We start from the raw sequence: 20,141 nt of genomic DNA on the forward strand, positions 1-20,141 counted from the left end.
ATTAATAACAATATTCAATCAGGTTTTTTTTTCCATGGTTATTGTTGCGAGGATACAGTCATCCCCTGAGCTCACTCACATACCAACCTCAAGAAAATGGCGTGATAATATTAAGACGTACCAAGCAACCATTAGCAATTAGGATTTGGCAGTTAATAAAAAAAAAAAAAAAACTCAATATTTATTAAAAATACTTAACATTTAAGATGTCTCATTAGGGGAAACAACCGGGGCAATCAGCTTAATGAATTTGTGCTAATTACTTGTCTGACAGGTCATTTAAAATACTTTAATTCCAACCGTTGGATCACGTTATTCAACAAAGTACGCCTGATTAGAGTGATTCTAGTAACGTTTTGTAAAACACGCAATGATTACAAGTGAGGCAAGAACTTAGTTCTGCTAGCTTAAAAAACGTTAGCTTTTAAGACAAAACGGCGAAAACCTTTAGCATTCAAACGAATTAAAAGCGTATAAAAGCGTCTGAAAAAGCTTAATGCCCTCAATGTAAATGTAATTAAAACGATTCACTCTGGGGCTTACTGGAGTTGGTGCTGCTGTTCCATACGGAGGCAGTGGTCTCCCTGGCGTCCATCCGTGGGCGCGTGGCGTTGGTGGAGTTGAAGTCCACGGTCTTCCCGCACAGCATCAGGTTGATGCTGTCCATCATGTTGGCCCTGAAGTCCAGCGAGCGGGCCGCCTGGAAGGCAGCAGACTGCTGCAGCCTAGCAAACTGGGCGCGTCAAACACATTGGTTTATCGTAATGGCATCACTTTCAATAATATCGAGGAATTGTAACGTTAATAGTGCACATTTTAATGTTGAGCATTAATGTTTAGTAATAATAATAATGTTTAATAGTAGCCTCCTACTAGGCCTATTACTACTAAATATAATAAAATGAATTATATGCACAACAACCATTATAATAATACAATTACAACGTTGACTAATTGGATGAATAATTCTGTTATTTATAAGGATATTAATAAAACGTTTTTATTCAAAATAAAAAAATAGCCGTTGCATTACAAACAGCGGACGTTTTACCTTCACATGCATTCAAAGCAACCTAATGGACCGACATGACCTCACACATCCTTTGACACATGACGAGCCCCTCGCTCACCTCCCTCACCACAGGACCCACATGCATGACGGTGCTCTGCATCAGCTGGGCGGTCTGCGCCGGGCTCGCATCCACAGTCGAAGCCACCTGAAGAGATCCAACATTGTTTGGTCAGCAAAGACACAGGCTAACAGGTGTTAGCCAAAATAATGCTATTATGCGAAAAAATTGCTACGATAAGAAAAACAAACAGCCGCAAAACAGTGGGTACAGCCACGACCAGCCGGGGGCTTGTACCGTATGTAGCATGTGGCATTAGCATCGGTGGCGGCATATCATTATTGTGCCGTCCTGACCATTCCAGCTGGCAGACAGCCACCCTGAAAAATAAGGGCCCTGGATGGGTGTGTGTGTGTGTGTGTGCAGCACTCGCAATCTGAAGTGGACATCTTCTTTACAGGAGTAGGCACCCTCTCCAAGGCCAAACCAAAATACTTGTCTGATTGGAGAGGGGGAGAGACCGAGAGAGAGAGACCGAGAGAGAGAGAGACCGAGAGAGAGACAGAGACAGAGAGAGAGACAGAGACAGAGACAGAGACAGAGAGAGAGAGACAGAGAGAGACAGAGAGAGACAGAGACAGAGAGTGACAGAGAGAGAGAGAGACACACACACAGATAGAAACGGACAGACAAACAGACAGACAAACAGACAGACAAGACAGAAAATTTGAAGGGCCCTAGACAACAATGGTATGCGCTTTTAGACACAATTTTCCGTGTTTCGAGGTCTATGTAAATCTAAGCCCCTATTGTCCTTGAGCACACACTCTCTCCCTCACACACACACACACACACTCACTCATACACAAACACACATGGTGACAAACGCAGCTCATAAATGAATGCAGGACAATCTTCCGGAAAAACAAAGAAGACGATGAGGAGGACAGGTGAGTGGGAGAAGGAGCGAGTGCAGGAGTACCATAAATCTATTTAGAAATAACAAACCGTCTGAGAAATGCTACCTTGGCCTAGTTGATAAGAGGGCCTGCGTACAAACTTCCCACAGTGAATAAATCAAGCTTCTATTTCCCTTTCAATGGCATTGGTTTAAAAAATGAGAGAGAATAAGACGACTACTTCTCTTTTTTTAAAGCCCTGAAACTGCTTAAATGATCACCGAGTCGACGAATGGGCTGGCGGCATTCAGAGAGGCGCCACATCGGGGAGGCTAACCAAATAGAACATGGTCGCTCAAGGCAATCTCCAAGAGCTTATTTGTCTCCGATTCAAAACATTGAACAGCTTTATTTATCAATGAGCACTGCTGGAGGATTCAGAGGTGGTGAGCTTTCAGTCGTTTTTTTTCCATTCGACTGACACAACAGGCGACGGCTGTAATTTATTCAGAGTGTCTCTCAACCGCAACGAGTGTGTCGCCGAACTCGAGTTTGTGCGAAGTAATGAAACTTCCCTCGAGTTCGACGTCTTAAAATCTCGTAGAATCCAGAAGCCGGAAAAAAGAAAACTGTACACGCGCATCGCCGGGGTTTGTACTACGGAATCTATTTACGACACGTCCTTTGGTGAACGACATGAATGATTCAGATAATGTCACCGGAAAACGTTTCGAGTGGCTGTTATTTGAGGGATCCATCAAAGTTAGCGTCAGGATCCGACGACGCTAGTTGCAACACAAAGACATTGAATTTGACATTCCGACAATCTCTGTGGCGCCTCGCGCCCCCCCCAAAAAAAAAATCCATGACTCTACACATAGTGCAATCTGAATGCATTGTGTGGTTGAGAAATGGCTCTGAGGAAACGTTGAGTGGCTAAAAACGCCTTTGCGGCTGGCTCTTTGGTTTGGCCTCTCCCTCTGCCCTCTTCTGTGCGTCGCCTCTGCCCCCTGCCATTCCTCAGCCATGTCCACCTCAGCCTGATGCTCTGTTATCCTGTTGCTCAAGGCTCTATAGAGAATCACCAAGCCCCCCCAACACACACACACACACACCTCCTCCATTAACCCTGACCCCCCCACCCCCCGTCTCCCGGACTTTTTTTTTCAATGTCGAGAAACGCCGGTGGGGGCCTGCATTGCTCTCTCTCTCTCTCCCCCTCTCTCTCTCTCTCTCCCCTCTCCATCTCCTCCCCTCCCTCTGTATTTCTTCTCTCTCTCTCTCTCTCCTTTGAGCTCCCTCTGCCCCTCATTATGTATTTATTAGATCTCACTTCCTCATGCTTTACTTAGCTCTCAAAGATAAACTCAGGCCAGCGAGTGCAGGGCTTTGATCAACACCGGGGGCAGTGGGGGAGAGGCTGAAGAATGGAGGGCCCGAGATAAGTGCGCGCGAATGAGTTCCACCTGATTGCGCGCACTTTTGACAACAGATGAGTCCGAAAGGGCGGCGGGGGGGGGGGGGGGGGGGGGGGGGTACTCTGAATGGTTTTGTCCATGTACAGAATACTCCAATTATAACAAAACAATGATAAACGATGATCTTCATCGTCTTGCAATTCGTGTTTGTACTCAAAACTCTTTTTCATATCGTGAGACTGCCTTGCACTTCTGCTTTGACCCCAACATTTATCTCTAGGATTAATAAAGTGCATTTTATGATAATCATCATCACCGCCATCATCAAGGGCAGCTCAAATACATCATTCCCACAGCGGACTTGCAGCGGCGAGCATTACAAACAGCCATCATCCATCACCACTTTTTTTCTAGTGTATTTCCCATATTGTAATCCGCTGCACACTAGCATACACTTATCCAGGACATCGCAATGCAGTTGTCGGCAAAACGGCGCCGTTGTCCCCCAGTGCCAAGCTAAGCAATCATTAGCCGAGCGACAAAATGTGGCTATGTTTGGCGGACGTCGAGTCAGCAGAAGACCCTTCAGGGTAACAATAACGTGCTGACAATAAGAAACAAACGAGACATATGCTTCACAACAACCCACCTCTCATCGGTGACAAACCGTAATAAATAAAAAAATAATAATAATAATTAAATTGGACGAATTGTATTTTCATCCATGTGAGATTGATGACAAAAGCAGCCATGTTTACAACACATGACAATCCCCCCCCAACTGTAGCAAGCGCTAGTCATGCATTATTATGACACATTACCATCAGTGTCCATCAGACCCTGACTTTTTTTTGTTTTCAGCTTTTCCCTTCCGATATTTTAGCCGGGGCCATGTGTGGGGCTTCATGGCCAGCTAATGGTCTTGCATAAACCCTGATAGTGAACTCATGGCTGGCTCCTGGCTGTCCATCAAAGAAGGCTACTCGGAACACATTTGGCAATTTCGGTGTGGGTATTTTTGTGCAGATTTAGCCTTCAGAGGACCTTTTTAATAATCCCAGTAATTCAAAAGGACTATGTGTGTACTATCGCAACACCTTTCCTCACAAGTCAATTTAGGCTTTTTGTTGAGTTTCAGCAGCGCACCTCAGTAATCAAAGAATTCATATTGAAAGATATGTTGCGGACGCCAGCGTAAGTTGAACCAAATGATGGAACTCTCTCCCCACCCACATCTGACAGGCTAACACTCCCTTCATTTAAACCTGCCCTCAAAACACACCTTTTTAAGATTTCCTCCTTCCCTTCTCTCCCCTTTCTCATTTTTTTTTATAATTTTACGAATATACGTTTATGTTAAAATTATTTTATTGTGTGTTCACACTGTTAATAGTCTTTTAGTACTTAGAAAAGTGCTATATAAATCGAATGTACTATTATTATTAATATTATTATTATTATTATTACTACTATTAATAAATGTAGAATTCGAAAAACCCTACCATTGTGAGTAGTTTCGTCTGGTCCAGGTTTTGGAGGAACATGCGCTGGCCCTCCCTCAGCTGCTGGGGTTCCAGGGAGCAGCTGACATTTACAAAGGCCTCCTTCTCCGCCTGGCTCTGGAATTGGATGAACTCGTCGAGAGGAGCAGTTCCCTCGCAGAGGACGCTCCTCGGGTCGCCTGCGACGGCCATCATCTGGAGAGGGGGGAACCCAACACAGACTCTGCTACGAGTTTTGACGAGACGAGAGGAGCGGGAGGTGCCTTATGTTCATGTTTCCAATCGCCATTCTGTTGATGGGCTGTTACCAAGCACGAGGTTTCCCCACAAACTCAGAGATACATCAGTCGTCATTTATTCTCTGAAAATGACTGAAATGGCCACGGGGTAAGCGATCGATTTAACATATGTGCACCAAACACAAGTGCTGCTGTCGTTCCTCCGTCAATTCCTCCCAGAGACTAATGGTCTTTATCCAAAGTGCACCGCTATGATTTATGTACGACACGCTGATTGCGCGACGAGGACATGCGCGTTTCCCTGTTCTTTGCATGCGGTCGCAGGCAGGTGACTTGAATTCCACTGATGAGCGATTTATCCTCAGAAACAGTCGTTAACATCGCGCCACAAAGAGGCTACTCGAGACAACACGAGAAATTAGAATACACTGCAGTGAATTGGGTTCTATCGTGTTGACATTCTTCATGAGCTAAAAGCCATTTTGTGCATATTATACATACAACTGACTCTTGAAGCTGTTACTCATTTGAAATGACACCGTCATAAGTACTAAACATTAAAAGCTTTTCCTTTGACTCTCATTTTCCTAAAGGGATTATGAGGCACCGATACCAGCTCTATTTCCTTGATGGTTAACGCTTACACTGCCCTACAGGTGTTTCCAATTCATGCGTGGTTGCACAGGTGCGCCTTTTAATGTTTTAACTGATTCTGTTTTACTGAATGACCTGGCGCCTCCTTACTGGCAAGAGACATCTGAATACTTCACATCTCCTGCTCCCCTGGTTAATTAGTGTGGTTGCTACTGCAAGCACATCCGCTGTTCTTCTTAAGTTTTCTTTATTGCGTTTGCCTCTTGTTTGTGCAGTTAACTGCTCCTTCATACTTTCAGCTACAGTAACATTCAACTATCAAAACGTCCAGCTCTTTAACGACATGATGGCTATATCTCGCCGTTTTTTAACTCTTTCAACTTTTTAAACTACTCTTTTTTTTACAATGTAAGTTACTTCAACTACTTAAGGCATCATACCTAAATATACATTTTCAACCGTTTACCTTCATTCAAACCTTCAATAATATCAATATCATTATTCAGAATCACAGTTTAAGTTTCATATCGGCGTCGTTTTCAGTTGCGTGTGAAAGGTGTACTAACCGGGTTGATGGTGACGTTGGCCTTCATCAGACTCTGGACCACTGGCGGTGGCACAGAGAGTTCGTCTCTCAGATAAACCGAGAAGTTCTCGTCATCGTTCAGGAGACTCCTCAGAGGCACCGACTGACCTTTACAACGCAAAGGGACGAGGCGAAGAAGATGAGTATAAGGGGTGTATCTTTACTCTGGCCAAATTGAAATTGAGACAAAGCGGGTGGTTTCGTGGAGGAAACTTAGGGTGGGGAAAACAGCAGATGAATCTTTTAGCAGCGGTGTGTATTGATGCACAGAATTTTTCACATACTTTAAAAAAAGAAAAGGCAATGTTGGTGGACATGGTGTACATATTGAACATCTCCCTTAAAAGTTGAGGTCGAAAACTTTTCCGTTTTGTTGCACAGATTTCTGTAGTCTTTTTTTTGGTGAAAGGGAACACAGCAGAAATACTCTCATAATTACCCATGATGCATTAGGAGGACCGAAATAACACTCTGCAGATGAACCACGCAATTAAAGCCTTTCCCCGAGCAAAGCTCTCCCACGCTGGCGCCGAAGCATGAATGGATATCAGCGGGAGGGCTACATATCGCTAAACATGCATCGCACTGTTAACCAGACACTTCTTTCTGATTCTCTGCCCACAGATCACAACGACTCCATAAGAGAGAGCGAGAGCGCATCAGAAGCAATCATCTATTCAACGCTTTCATCCTCCCTCCTCTAAATAAAAAAAAAACGGAACAAGCTCAGAGAAGGAATGGGTGGCCTTCCTTTCTACGTGGCGGTAAGGTGTGTGTGTCTGTGTGTGGGGGGGAGGCAAGTGCATGTAGAGGATAACCCTTCACACACTCACCAATCACAAATCCATCCGACTTGTGTTGCGCTCTTGCTCAGACTGCAACATGCATACTTAAGATAATGAAAGGCTTGTGTAATTACATTACTGTCGCCAAACATTCGCGCACAGGGACACACACACACGCGCGCGCGAGCCAGTCCATCACGAGCACGAGATCGTGTTGATGGGCTGGGGCCGGGTGTGATGGGGCGCTGGCGCTGACGGAGGCGTGCCCCCACCCAGGTCACCGAGAGGTTCAACGGAGACGGAAAATCCATCCTTTTCGCTCCGCCCCGGCGGTACGGGGTTTAACAACGCCGGTGTCGTGATAGGTGATGGTGATTACACATCCTGCTCAGCAAAACCGTGGCCACGGCGGAGGCCTCAGTGATTGCGAAAAAGAGGAGGATCCGAGGATCCCCCCCCCCCCCCCCCCCCAACCCTAACCCTAACCCTAACCCCCCCCCCCCCCCCCCCCCAACTAATCAAACCAGAAGAAAGCGAAGGACGATGCGACCACCTCCAGAGACGCCCCTGGTGCTGGCGGAGTCGCGCTGCGTCTTTGGCACGTCTGCATATTTATTATTTTTATGGACTCTCCCGCACGCAGACGACCAAGTCGCCTGCCATTCATTCTGTCCAGACGCAGATCCTTGAAGGGTTTAATCTGGTATATTACAAGCTGCTGACAATCAAACCCCCTCTCCCACAAACATCCCCCCCACCTCCTCCACCCTCTCAGCCCCCCTCTCGACACAAGTGCCTTTGCATACCTGTTTCTGGAACCCGAAGCCTATTTGCAAATTAGACGCAGTGCTGAAATTTGAATATCATCAGACTAAATGAGGCTAATGCAAAGTAGCAACTTCATCAGGACAAACGATCCGTCAGTCGCCCATGGTGAACTGCGTCGTAAATAATCACGGCCCATTGTTACTCTTTTTCGCTGGGGGGGGGTGTTTTTCTCCAGAAGGGGATAGGGAGGAATAGCAAACTCTCTTCTCCACCTTGTCATAGGCACTATGAGAGGGCCTACTTCTGTTGATGAAGAGCCCTCGGCAAAGACACACACTTCGCCCGGGAGAGTGATTGTCCGAGACACGCAGCAACGGCTGTTGTGAAATCCGGCCTTTTTTGTTTTTTTCACCCGGGACAATTAATGATTCACCCTCCAAATTTGCATATCAGCTATTTGCTAATTTCCGCTCGCTGCACTTCGGCGGATTGTGTGGTTGTCAAAAAGTTCGGATAAATCATAGTAATATTAATTGTTTTCTTTTCTTTTTACTGGATCTGCAATTTATTCCATTGGAAGTCCATCACTTTATTCTCAGACGTAATTTAATTTGCATACCGTTAATGTTGGAGGAGACTGCGTCCCATTGGTCGAGGTCGTTCACCAGCATTCCCACGTTGCTGAGGAACGACCTGTTGACCAGCATGTCCTGGAACTCGATTAAGAAACCTGCAACTCTGTGTTACAAAAGAAACAAGGACACACCATGCCATCAATGAAGTGCCCCTCAAAGCACACCCAATTAGAAATACATCCTGACTTTTGCGGCCATTTTGTTTTGAAAAACACTGGACTTCCATTTTGAAAAAACTCCAACTGACTTTGTCCCACATGCAATATTGTTATTGTTGACGTACACAGAGTTGTTGAAGTTGTTGACCTGGCCCGGGGCCTCTCCGGGCGTGGGGTATTCGAGACAGGGGTTGTCCAGGTTGCAGATGATTCCTTGAAGCCAGGGCAGCACCCCTGCCGAGGGCATGGCCTTGTTGGGGTAGTGACCTGGGAGAGCAGGGAAACAGAGGGTCCAAAGATCACCGCTGACCCATCTCTGAACCAGAAGTTGGACAATGCTGCAGTAGGATTTCATGGGGGAGGAGGCTGTACAACGTTAGGGCCTGAAACCGAAAACTGTTAGTGAGGAGCTTCCTGTTAAGTAAGTGATACATTCATCCGGAGATATACTTATTTGCGAGTACTGGATTAAGGTTCAGTAAACAAACGTAATTCAACACAGGTTGGACTTTAAACATTTACTGACACTTTGTCTAAGGTTGTTTGGATGACTCCTTAATCTTAAACCAGAAACTATTGACCCGGTCAAAATTCCCACCACAGACTCCTCTGGATCCGAGATTGCGGTTGTGGTTCCATCGGTCAGGTTGTTTACAGTCGAAACCCATTCCATGAAACGCCCCCAGCAACACGATTGGTCGAAAAAAACATTCCAGCTGTTAATCTGAAGTCTGATTTGTGGGTCTGCCGCGGGCATCAGCACTATTCTGGTCATCATCACATACTCTCTACACACTCAGTGAATGCACCGCAGTCTTCCTCAAGTACTGGCAATACTTACATTGGCTCTTGAACACCGGCTTGTTCGTGGTACGCACACCCACCAAGATGATGAAGAGGAACAGAGGCCACAAGATCTCCACCAACAGCCGCACCTGATCCCCCACAAATGACATACGACGAGTATCTGTTATTTATTTATTTATTAACATTTGTTGAGTAAAATCAATTTATTTTAGGGAGGTTTACTGTGTCTATGTGTGCGTGTGTGTGTGTGTGTGTGTCTGCGTCCGTGTGTGTGTGCGTGCCTGCATGTGCTCGTCCATGTCCTTGGCTGTGGCTGTGTTTTTGCATACAATCTAAAATTTCTCACTCCAAGCTTTTTCTGTCAGGCCAGCTGACCTCCCCCCTGCTGTGCCCATTCAGCATCACTGAGCAGTGGAGACCGACACCTGGGGTCAGACTGGCCACTTTAACACTCACTCACGCCCTGGCCTTCCGCCTGTACTCTCATGGGTTTTATTTCATCTAAATCAGATGTAGGTGAAGGAAATGCTTTCATTCGTATCAACTGCTTCCTCTACCCCCTTCTATACCTTCAGGCCCCTTGCCTTTCACCCTAACTCACCTAGGTTGTATTTAATCAAAAATACATGCAGGTGACGGAGGTGTCTTCATTTGTATCAACTCTTTTCTCTCCTCCCTTCTATACCTTCTCACCTTCACGCGCCCATGCCTTCCAACCCAACTTGCCCGGGTTTTATTTAATCTCAATAACAGGTAGGTGAGTGATTTGTTTCAGCTCTTTTCTCTTCCACCTCCTCTACTCTGAAAGTAGAAAGGCCAGGGAGATGTACGCATGTTTCCATTCATGGCGGTACTTCCAAGGAGCTGTAAAGTGGTTTCAGGGTGGCAGGAGGGGGGGAGATGGGGGGGGGGGGGGGATATGAAGGAAGCCGTCCCCCATAGATAAATAAATAAACCGGAACGGACGAGAGAGTAAGCCAGGACCCGGGGCCCCGCGAGCAGTGGCCCTCGGCATGAAGAAGCGATGCATTTGCGTCTCGACTTTCCAGTGCTACACACTTCCCCATCTCCCCCCGTCTCGGCTTTTACTCTTCCCTCGACGCTCGCCCAGCTCTCTCCACTGGGAAGAGATCTACGTCCTCTCCACCACCGCCACCACCACCACCACCGCCTCCACCACCACCCTCACTACCTTCTGGCTGACCCCTTCTGCTCACAGAGCTCGTGTTAATGTCAAACATCATGTCCACTCAAACTCAAGGGGCCTAAGGCTCCGGGTTTAGAGCCAGCGGCGGCGCGCTGGGCCAATTAGCGGGGATTAGCGTGCTAATATAGCGTTAGCATGCTAATATAGCGTTAGCATGCTTATATAGCGTTAGCGTTGCCTTTTTGCAGTGGGTTTCAGCCGGTGTGCGGTTTGCTTTTGATTGATCTCTTTTGGTTTGGGTTGTTTAATTAATATTTCTCATGTTTATGATGTTATTAGCTGTTCAAACACAGCATAAAGTTTAGCTTTGACATCCATATTTTTCAGCATTCGTAGTTCAAACGCACTTGGAGGTTGGAGATGACACACCGCCTACTTCTGACATCCCAACGCTGACAATAAACAAACGCTGGAGAAGTTCCTCGAAAAATAAAAATTATAATTATGGAATAAAATAGGTAAAAATTGTTCAAACGCTCCTTAAATCAGTCCCCAGCCACCCGTGTGTCAGAGAAAGGTGGTGATGTTGAGAGGTTAAATGCACATTACGCATTCAAAGGGAAGAGAGAGAGTGAACAGTTTCTTTCTCAAAAAATTTTTATGAAACGATCATGACTACTTTCTCGGTGGCTGCTCAGTCACTCACCATTGGACACCCGTGTCTCTGCGACTCGACACTCTGTCCCTTCCCACGAAATGATGTGAAATACTGGTCCATAAACCAGTACAATGTCATGCCTGTTATTAAACCCTAAAAAAATGCTTGCTGAGGCATTCATATAATTGGTCATTAACCTCCACAGTCGTGTGAACGCGAGTCCGAGCCCTGTTTGTCCTTGCACCCTCTCCCACCGACTCCTCAACGCCGTGGAGCTGGACATCAAACTCCAAGATGCAGCCGGCGCCTCGTCCATCCACTGCCAGCATTACAGCCCTCACACAACGCCTTTAATGTAAATAAAGAATAAACAACGACGGCGCGGCGAGAACGCTTTTTTAACTGAAACTTGTGTCGCACGCCGGGAAGATGATGCCGGCCGGGTACTAGTAATTTTCGAGTAAGCCTTGAGTCGTCCGTAAACAAACTAGCGAGCGCCAACTTCACACAGAGGCCTGTGGTTCTACGGGTGACACATTTCTTCTTCTTCTTCTTCTACACAGTGAGTCACCCCGTCTCTCGCCGCAAACAAGTGGGCGGACGGTTTTTCCCCGTCTGTCATTGCGAGGGCTCGCGGAAAAAAACACTCTTCAAAAGGGAGCATATACTATAGATCAGCTTTGTGAATAACCGACATCAAACACGCGTTTCAAAGCAACAGCGTGGAGGATGGATCGTGCGAACACACGCACGGACCGATGAACCGAACAGGTGAGCGACGGTGACATCACAATCTCTTATCCACGGGAGTGGAGTGAGGGAGTGGAGAGGGTTCGTAATGAGTCAGGTGAGAGGGTAATGACAGTGCGGAGAGGGGGGGGACGGGGAGATAATGGACGCCCGCGACGCATACGAGCGGAATATTCACGAGTTCAAGGTTGTCATGGTAGCCAAACGGTGACTCCTGCTTCTTGGGGCCAAGCTGTACGACTCAAGCCGCCTGCCGCAGTCCAGATTGCCTTTTAATTGTATCATTTAGAGTAGAACGAGCACACGTTGAACCTTCAAGGAGGCTCAAACCGAGAATAACAGGGAGCCAAACGTGACGTCCCGGACATATAAAGCAGGCCATTGACGGCCCTAATACCTGGGTGCTTGTGGCAGTTATTAAGAGAAGCCCAAGAGGACATTTGTCCTTCAAATAAAACCATTTACCCCCCACCCCTCCCCCCTCGACACCCTGTGCACTTCAATTTACCCAGCTTTGTATGAGCAAACGGAAACCCCAACACAGGCGTGTGGTGTGGGACTCGGAGGCCCCAGAAGACGGCTCCCCAAAAAATGAAAGGTGACGTTTCCAATCGGCGACCATTACGTTAAGCCTGTTCTCACTCTGTGGCGGAGAGGGGCGTCTGAAGACAGGCTCCCCCTCAAATAGACCAATCTTCCTGGTAAAGCCCTCCCTATTATCTTTTATTCTCCTCCAACCCCCCCCCCCCTCCCCTCTCGTGTCAGTCACTCAGTCGTCCTTGACCACATCATCACCCCCCCCGCCCCCCCCCTCCCCACACACCCACACACACACTTCCGCGCTCTTTTTTTTCCCCCACAGCTGGAAGCGTTACCTTTTGCCTCCTGCGGAGAGTGAAGTTCTTCCAGAGGAGCAGAGTGAACTGTGTCATCAGGAGAGCCATTCCGTCTTTATCCCTGTTGCTATGGCAACTGGCAGCCCACTTAATAAACCCTGGAGGGAATATAAAAAGAGGCAGGAGTTTTAGTTTGGTTTTTTTTTTTTTTTACATACAGAGAAGAAAGAGAGATGCATCATGGGGGCAAGGCAGCGGCCGCTAATCATTTTACATCGGCGGCCGCGGGGCCGACACAAGGGCTGGACACTTTATCGCACGCCGAGTGAACCGGTGTTGTCAACGCTCACAGACGAGGCCGGAGAATGGGCAGTCCAAAATGGAGGACAGCAAAGTCCTTCTGTTTGTGTTGTTGTGGTCGGATATCAGTTAAAGATGTATGAGATTGCACGTGCAGTGTTATCTTACACTGCACGTGCAGTGTAAACTGAATGAGACGATTCAAGCAATTGTAAAACAACAGCACACAAGGAGATGGATAGTAAACAGATACAATATATATATAAATAACAAGAATCATACTTTTCTTAAATCTTTAACAATATAACTGGAAACTGGTTCATTTTACCACAACCACACTGTAAATAAGAACTAGGTTAGAGAAGATATCTGCGTCGTAAGGAAACATTGTGGTGAAACCCAAGCACATTTTTTAACAATTTATAAAATGATCCACCGTGGCATTTCAAACTTGGGAAATGTGACCTTTATCCCAATCCTTATTTGATTACGGAGACCATTCGCTAACAGTTATTTTTATTTCCTCATTTAATAAAGAGTCTACTTGTTTGTCACGAGTTGTTAAGGACACAATAAGCAGTGTTTTCCTTCATCAGCATAACACAGGCACATGCATCACCTTGGGGGCACATCCAAAAACCTGTAGTCCTAGGTGACTACGAATCGCAGAAATGGCCTCTATTTTTCAAAGTGAAGTTGGCAAATGCGTTTTTGTTCGAACCCCTACTACGTTCGTACAATTCAACTTGGAGATTGAACACCCATCGTCCCCATCCCCGCAGTGGCCACCACGGGCTGGTGGGAGAGCGAATGGCCGCGTTAGCCTGAGGTGGGTGTAGCCTGCGACAAATGCTCCTGTTTTAACGCTCCATTTCCTCCTCCTGTGCAGGTCACCCTGCCCCCCCGATCCCCCCAGGTCAACCCCCACACACACTCAGTGTGTTTACATTATTTACCACTGTTACTTCATGCTTGCTTTATTTACTGTCAGGGGAAAGATGAGCTTTCTTTCCACCACCCCTAATAGTCGAATAAGAGCTCTAATGGGGCTAGAGAATGGAGTCATCCGTGCTTTAGTACTGGGAGCCATTCAATAACCCAGTTAAGAGCACGTGCTAAGGAGGGTTGAACGGTTGAACAGAGACACAACGAGCGACAACAACGCAGACACAAGAACATGGTTGTTGGCCCGTACGTTTGCACTGCTGTGCGTCGCTGCGTTACAAAACCTGCTGGGTTCGTAGGTGCTTTACATGAGCATAAGGTATGTTTTCACCCTACTGTATAGCAGCAACGAACAAACAAGTGTGCTTGTAAAGCAGAGCAGAGCAGAGCAGGGCCCCCCCCCCCCCCCCCAACACCCAGCACCACTCCTGCCCCCCATGCCGCACTCAGGGCTTTTAAAAGCGCACTGTAGCTGAAAAGCTAGATAGACCGAAAGCTCACGAAGACCTCTGTCCCCCTGGATCGTGTGGGAAGCGCGTCAAGGCTGGGAGAGGTATTCCCAACACACAGCGAGTGGCAAACAAACAACGAAGAAGGGGAAGCGAGGAAAAGTGTCCGAGTGTGTGGTTGAAAAGGGGAGCATAAGTGTGTGTATGTGTGTGTGTATGCTTGTGTATTATGGACAACCCTTGCTCAAGGAATGTTTTGCTACATTACGAGTGCATCAAAAGCTAAGGTAACGAGTGACAAGAGAGAGAGCATGGAAGGTGATTTGCAACATAGGAAAAAAATCTCTCTCTCTCTCTCTCTCTCTCTCTCTCTCTCTCTCCTCTCTCTCTCTCTCTCTCTCTCTCTCTCTCTCTCTTCTGCCTCTCTCTCTCTCTCTCTCTCTCTCTCTCTCTCTCTCTCTCTCTCTCTCTCTCTCTCTCTCTCTCGTCTTCTCTCTCTTCTCTCTCTCTCTCTCTTCTCTCTCTCTCTCTCTCTCTGACCAGGCAGCGACAGCGGGGAACCATTACACTCTATGACTACTTATTCTATCAGGGTTTTCCCCTCCCTTCTTCCCCCTTTCCTCGGGACTACTTCGATTCGGTTCAGGAGAGCCAAACTACTCATCCCACGCAACCTCTTCACAATCCCATTAGCTCCAATGGGGGGAGCCTGAGGTGATGGAGGAGAGAGAGAGGGAGGGAGAGGCATAGAGAGAGAGAGAGGCATAGAGAGAGAGAGGGAGAGAGAGAGAGAGAGAGAGAGAGAGAGAGAGAGAGAGAGAGAGAGAGAAGAAAGGGAAACAAAAGTAGCAAAAAAAGAAAGAAAGAAAAATAGAGAAATAGAGCAACAAAAAGAAAGAAAGAAAGAAAGGAAGAGAGAGAGAGAGAGAGAGCGAGAGAGCGAGAGAGCGAGAGAGCGAGAGGATGCCTGGTGTTAAAGGATGCGCTACATGACAAGGCATTTTTCCCCCGGCCCTCGGGGGCCGATAAAGAGTAGGAGTAAACAGGTAGGTGACATGCTGAGTGAGATCCGGGAACAGGATAGGGGGGCCCTGCTCAGGCATCTGCTACACCGGGGCCCCTGTGTCGCCTAATGGGCCCTCGGATCCTTCCCTCAATCAAGATGGGTTTTCTCCCTGTCCGACGCACTGTGGTAGCCACCGATCGACCGGCCGGGAACACACAGACCAGGTCCGTGATAGGCCGGGGAAAACAACCTCCATCTCTAAACAATCGCAGTCACACACACACACACACACACACACACACACACACACACACACACACACACACACACACACACACACACACACACACACACACACACACACACACACACACACACACACACTCGAGGCATGATGTGAAGTGGTTGGGGTGATTGAGGATTTGAAGGTGTTTGACTTCCAGCCAGGTCACCTGGGTTTTATCCCCAATCCGCACAGCCTACCTGTGGGCATCCTTGAGGAAGATGCTTGTGCTTGCTTACGTGAGGGAGAATATGATTTGTATCATAAAACACTGAATCGCTGACATCTGCCGGTAGGATGTGCTTTAGATGTAGTGTCCGGATAGATCCTTGACTGTTTCTCTGCTTATAAATCCATCAGTGGATCATTTAAGGTGTGTTTACAACCAAGAAGTCGCCGTAAAAAAACTGAATATCGGCTACAGTTGAACAACTTTTCTGTGTACAGAGTGCAACTGGCCGGCAGACACTTACTTTACACTTACTTTTTTAAGGAAATCGTGCAGTCTGACAATCAAACATTTCTCAGAGATCATGCTTCACGCTTCACTGTCTGACTACACGCAGGCCTACGTAAAAAATAAAAAGCGCTGTCAATCTCCATTTAGGATCCGATTACGATTCATGAGAAACATGCTTAGCGCTGATTGACGCCTAAATGCATTAGTGTCTGCGACGCAGGTGTTTAAAAACTCATTAGCGCGTGTCATTCATTCAGACGCAACAAGCGACGTCAGGTTGAACAGATAAATAAGGCACGAGTAGGGAGCCGCGTGCTCCCACAACGACAGCCACCCACTGTGAATGAATGGCAGACTAAGCGATTAACTACGACCGGGGGCTAGCGGTCAATGATTAGCATAGGGAAGTGACTGCAGTGCTTACACAACTAAACGTCATAGGCAAGGGGGCAAAGTTCAGCATCTGGTTCACTCTTTTCACACAGCCACCCCTGTGAGCCAGCTAACATTTTCCTACCGAAGAACATAAACACAATTATTCAACGTTTGTATCCAACGCTGTACATGTCAAGCCTCTCTTTAAGGATAACCCTGATAAGCGTTTTAAATTGCCGCCGTTGTTCCCTTGATGTGACATCCACGGGGACTTTGGCTCCGCTTCCCAATTAGACCGACTTCCAACGCGCGTCCTTTTGCGTACCCCTTGTAATAAGGAAACACAAAGTTATCTCCCAGACGCGTTCGCGTGACAGAAGGCAGCAGGGCGGTGGTGGCGGTGGCGGCGGCGGCGGCTCCCGGGGAACGCAGTATTAGACACAAAGAAACAAGATAAGCGCCGAGCCTTTTGATCCACTGGAGACAAGACCGGGGCGAAGGAATAAGAGCCAGGCAAGTAGTGTGGTTACCCAGGTCTGAGCCGAGGGGGGGGAGAGAAAGATGGAGAGAGAGAAAGAGAGGGGGAGACAGAGAGAGAGAGAGGGAGGAACAGAAAGAGAGAGAGGGGGAGACAGAGAGAGAGAAGAGGGCACAGGGGGACATAGAGAGAGAGACAGAGGTGGGGGGCAGAGAGAGAGAGACGGAGAGAGAGAGAAAGAGAGGGAGGAACAGAGAGAGGGGGAGAGGGGGGGACAGAGAGAGAGAGGAGGGTACAGGGGGACATTGAGAGAGAGAGAGAGAGAGCGAGAGCGAGGGGGGACAGAGAGAGCTGAGGAGACAGACAGACAGACAGACAGTACTAAGCATAGCACTAACAAAAGCAGAAGGAAGAGAGGCGGCAGCTGCACGGATCCCGGCTTCGAGACACACATCCTGTCGCGTTAGAACAACAACAACAACAACCAAACAACAACCTTACCTTCAAGTCGTCCAAGGCTGGCCGGCTGTTCTCTCCGCTACAGCCACCGGCAACATCTCCTTCCGGCCACTCTGCTCGTGTGTCTGGAAAGTCCTGTGTGACTCCGGTTCCAGTCTCCTCGTTACCTTTCCCCCAGGTGCTCACCTGTGCTCACACACCCCCCCCCCCCCCCCCCCCTCCCCCCCCTCCCCACCCCCCCCCCCCCCCCCCCCCCCCCCCCCCCCCCCCCCCCCCCCCCCCCCTCTACTTACATACTATTGCTATTGCTCTGACATAATCTCCTCCCCCCCTCCCAACCTCGGTAACCATAAAGTATGCAAAGCGCACCGAGGAGCCACTGTCATGGCAACAGCGAACCCGGTGGGGGCCTGGCCAAGACACAGAAAGAGGAAAACAACAAACAGGTTAAGTAACAGAGGAGTGTGTTACATGTCACGGCTCCGGCTAAGAGGTCAGGACACACACACACAGAGTTAGCACAAAAACACACACACACATACATATATTTACATATCCATCTACAAACACCCCCACACACACACGGCGGATAAAGTAGTAGGCTTGTAGTTTCGGGTCGACATTTCACCCATTCTGCTCATATATAATTTATTTATCAAGTGTGTGCGCATGTTTCGATATATTGGAGAAACAGAGTGCGTACGTCTTTAGTGTGATTATTTTTTATTCTTATACAGAAAAAACGAGTTTGGTCAGTATTGAAGGAAATGCCTAATATTTGTATAGTTAAATGTGAATGTGAATATTTGACATTAGAAGACAGATATACCATCGGAGTCGCGATATGGAGACACTGTGTGAACCATACTATATATATATTATAAAGAACCTCTGAACTATCGCTGATGGACAAGTTCTGCATGGGGAAGTCCAATTATTATAGTAATAATAATAATAATAATACATTTAATTTAGAGGCGCCTTTCAAAACACCCAAGGTCACCTTACAGAGCATATATTCATCATACATTTTTTAAAAAAAAAAACATGACATTGTGGAAAAAATAAATAAATAAATAAATAAATAAGTAAACATAAGCAATAAGAAATAAATAAAACAAAAACAAGACAAAACAAAACAAAAAAAACAATCAAAACAGTGATCAGTTAGACGTTGTGTGCGAGTTTGAACAGGTGAGTTTTGAGTTGTGACTTGAAGGTTGTAATGGTGTCTGACTGTTTTATGTGTGGGGGGAGGGAGTTCCAGAGCCTGGGTGCTGAACAGCTGAATGACCGGGCACCCATTGAAGTGAGTCGTGATGTGGGGATACATAGTAGTCCAGCAGAGGTTGAGCGGAGGGAGCGGGAGGGAGTGTATTCTTGGAGGAGGTCGCAGAGATAACTGGGGGCTAGGTTGTGGAGAGCTTTGAAGGTGAGGAGTAGGGTTTGTATTGGATGCGGTAGTGTACTGGGAGCCAGTGAAGTTGAATGAGGACAGGGGTGATTGTGGTCAGATGATTTGGTGCGGGTGATGATCCGGGCGGCTGAGTTCTGAATGATCTGCAGTCTGTTGATGAGTTTGGTGGGGGAGTCCGGTGAGGAGGGCGTTGCAGTAGTCTATGCGTGATGTGACAAATGAGTGAACTAGGATTTCAGTGCTGGATTGGGTCAGTGATGGGCGGAGTCTGGCGATGTTGCGGAGGTGGAAGAATGCAGTCCGGGTGATGTTGTGAATATGGGGTGCGAATGAGAGGGTGTTGTCCAGGATGACGCCGAGGCTCTTGACTTTGGAGGAGAAGGGTACTGGGAATCCATCGATAATTATGAGTGGAGCTGGGGTGTGTTGTGATTTAGTGAGGGTGGATTTGAGCAGGGCCTCGGTCTTGTTTCCATTGAGTTTCAGGAAGTTCCTGCTCAACCAGCTCCGGATCTCTTCCAGGCACGTGATGAGGGAAGTGGGGGGGATGGCAGCGGTGGGTTTGGTGGAGATGTAGACCTGTGTGTCGTCAGCGTAGCAGTGAAAATGGACCCCATGGTGACGGAGGAGTGTGCCCAGCGGGAGGAGGTAAGTGGTGAAGAGGAGTGGACCCAAGACTGACCCCTGGGGGACACCCAGTGAGACACCTGAACACCCAGACTTGTGGTTGCTTAGTTGAACAAATTGTTGACGGCCGGTGAGGTAGGATGTAAACCAGGAGAGTGCAGCACCAGTGATCCCAATACCAGCTAGGCGGTCCAGGAGCAGAGGGTGGGAGATGGTGTCGAATGCTGCGCTGAGATCGAGGAGGATGAGAATGGTGAGTAATCCAGAGTTCGGCTGCAAGGAGGAGGTCGTTGGTGATTTGACTAGGGCTGTTTCAGTGCTGTGTTTTGGACGGAAGCCAGATTGGAACGGTTCGTGGAGATTGTTAGTGTCGAGGTGGGACTGTAGTTGTGCGGCAACCACCCTTTCAAGTGTTTTGGAGATGAAAGGGAGATTGGAGATGGGCCGGTAATGGTTAAGTAGGAGAAAGTTCACTCTTTAAAGTAGGTGG

General features: G+C 47.6%; 1 protein-coding gene across 1 annotated transcript in view; it reads right to left on the reverse strand.

Annotated features, from left to right (window-relative positions):
- Positions 1–17,756, reverse strand: part of LOC130370390 (phospholipid-transporting ATPase ABCA1-like) — a 150,552-nt gene extending 132,796 nt beyond the window's left edge. The window contains exons 1-9 of the mRNA XM_056576150.1: positions 17,650–17,756; positions 12,892–13,010; positions 9,496–9,589; positions 8,780–8,921; positions 8,481–8,599; positions 6,289–6,416; positions 4,890–5,084; positions 1,131–1,217; positions 544–733 (exon numbers count right to left, since the gene is read on the reverse strand). Of these exons, the coding sequence (XP_056432125.1) occupies positions 544–733; positions 1,131–1,217; positions 4,890–5,084; positions 6,289–6,416; positions 8,481–8,599; positions 8,780–8,921; positions 9,496–9,589; positions 12,892–12,960 (1,024 nt within the window). The 5' untranslated portion in view covers positions 12,961–13,010; positions 17,650–17,756. The remainder of the gene's footprint in view (positions 1–543; positions 734–1,130; positions 1,218–4,889; positions 5,085–6,288; positions 6,417–8,480; positions 8,600–8,779; positions 8,922–9,495; positions 9,590–12,891; positions 13,011–17,649) is intronic.
- Between the last annotated feature and the right edge of the window lie 2,385 nt (positions 17,757–20,141).

This window comes from Gadus chalcogrammus, chromosome 17 (genome assembly GCF_026213295.1).
Source record: "Gadus chalcogrammus isolate NIFS_2021 chromosome 17, NIFS_Gcha_1.0, whole genome shotgun sequence".
NCBI classification, from domain to species: domain Eukaryota; kingdom Metazoa; phylum Chordata; class Actinopteri; order Gadiformes; family Gadidae; genus Gadus; species Gadus chalcogrammus.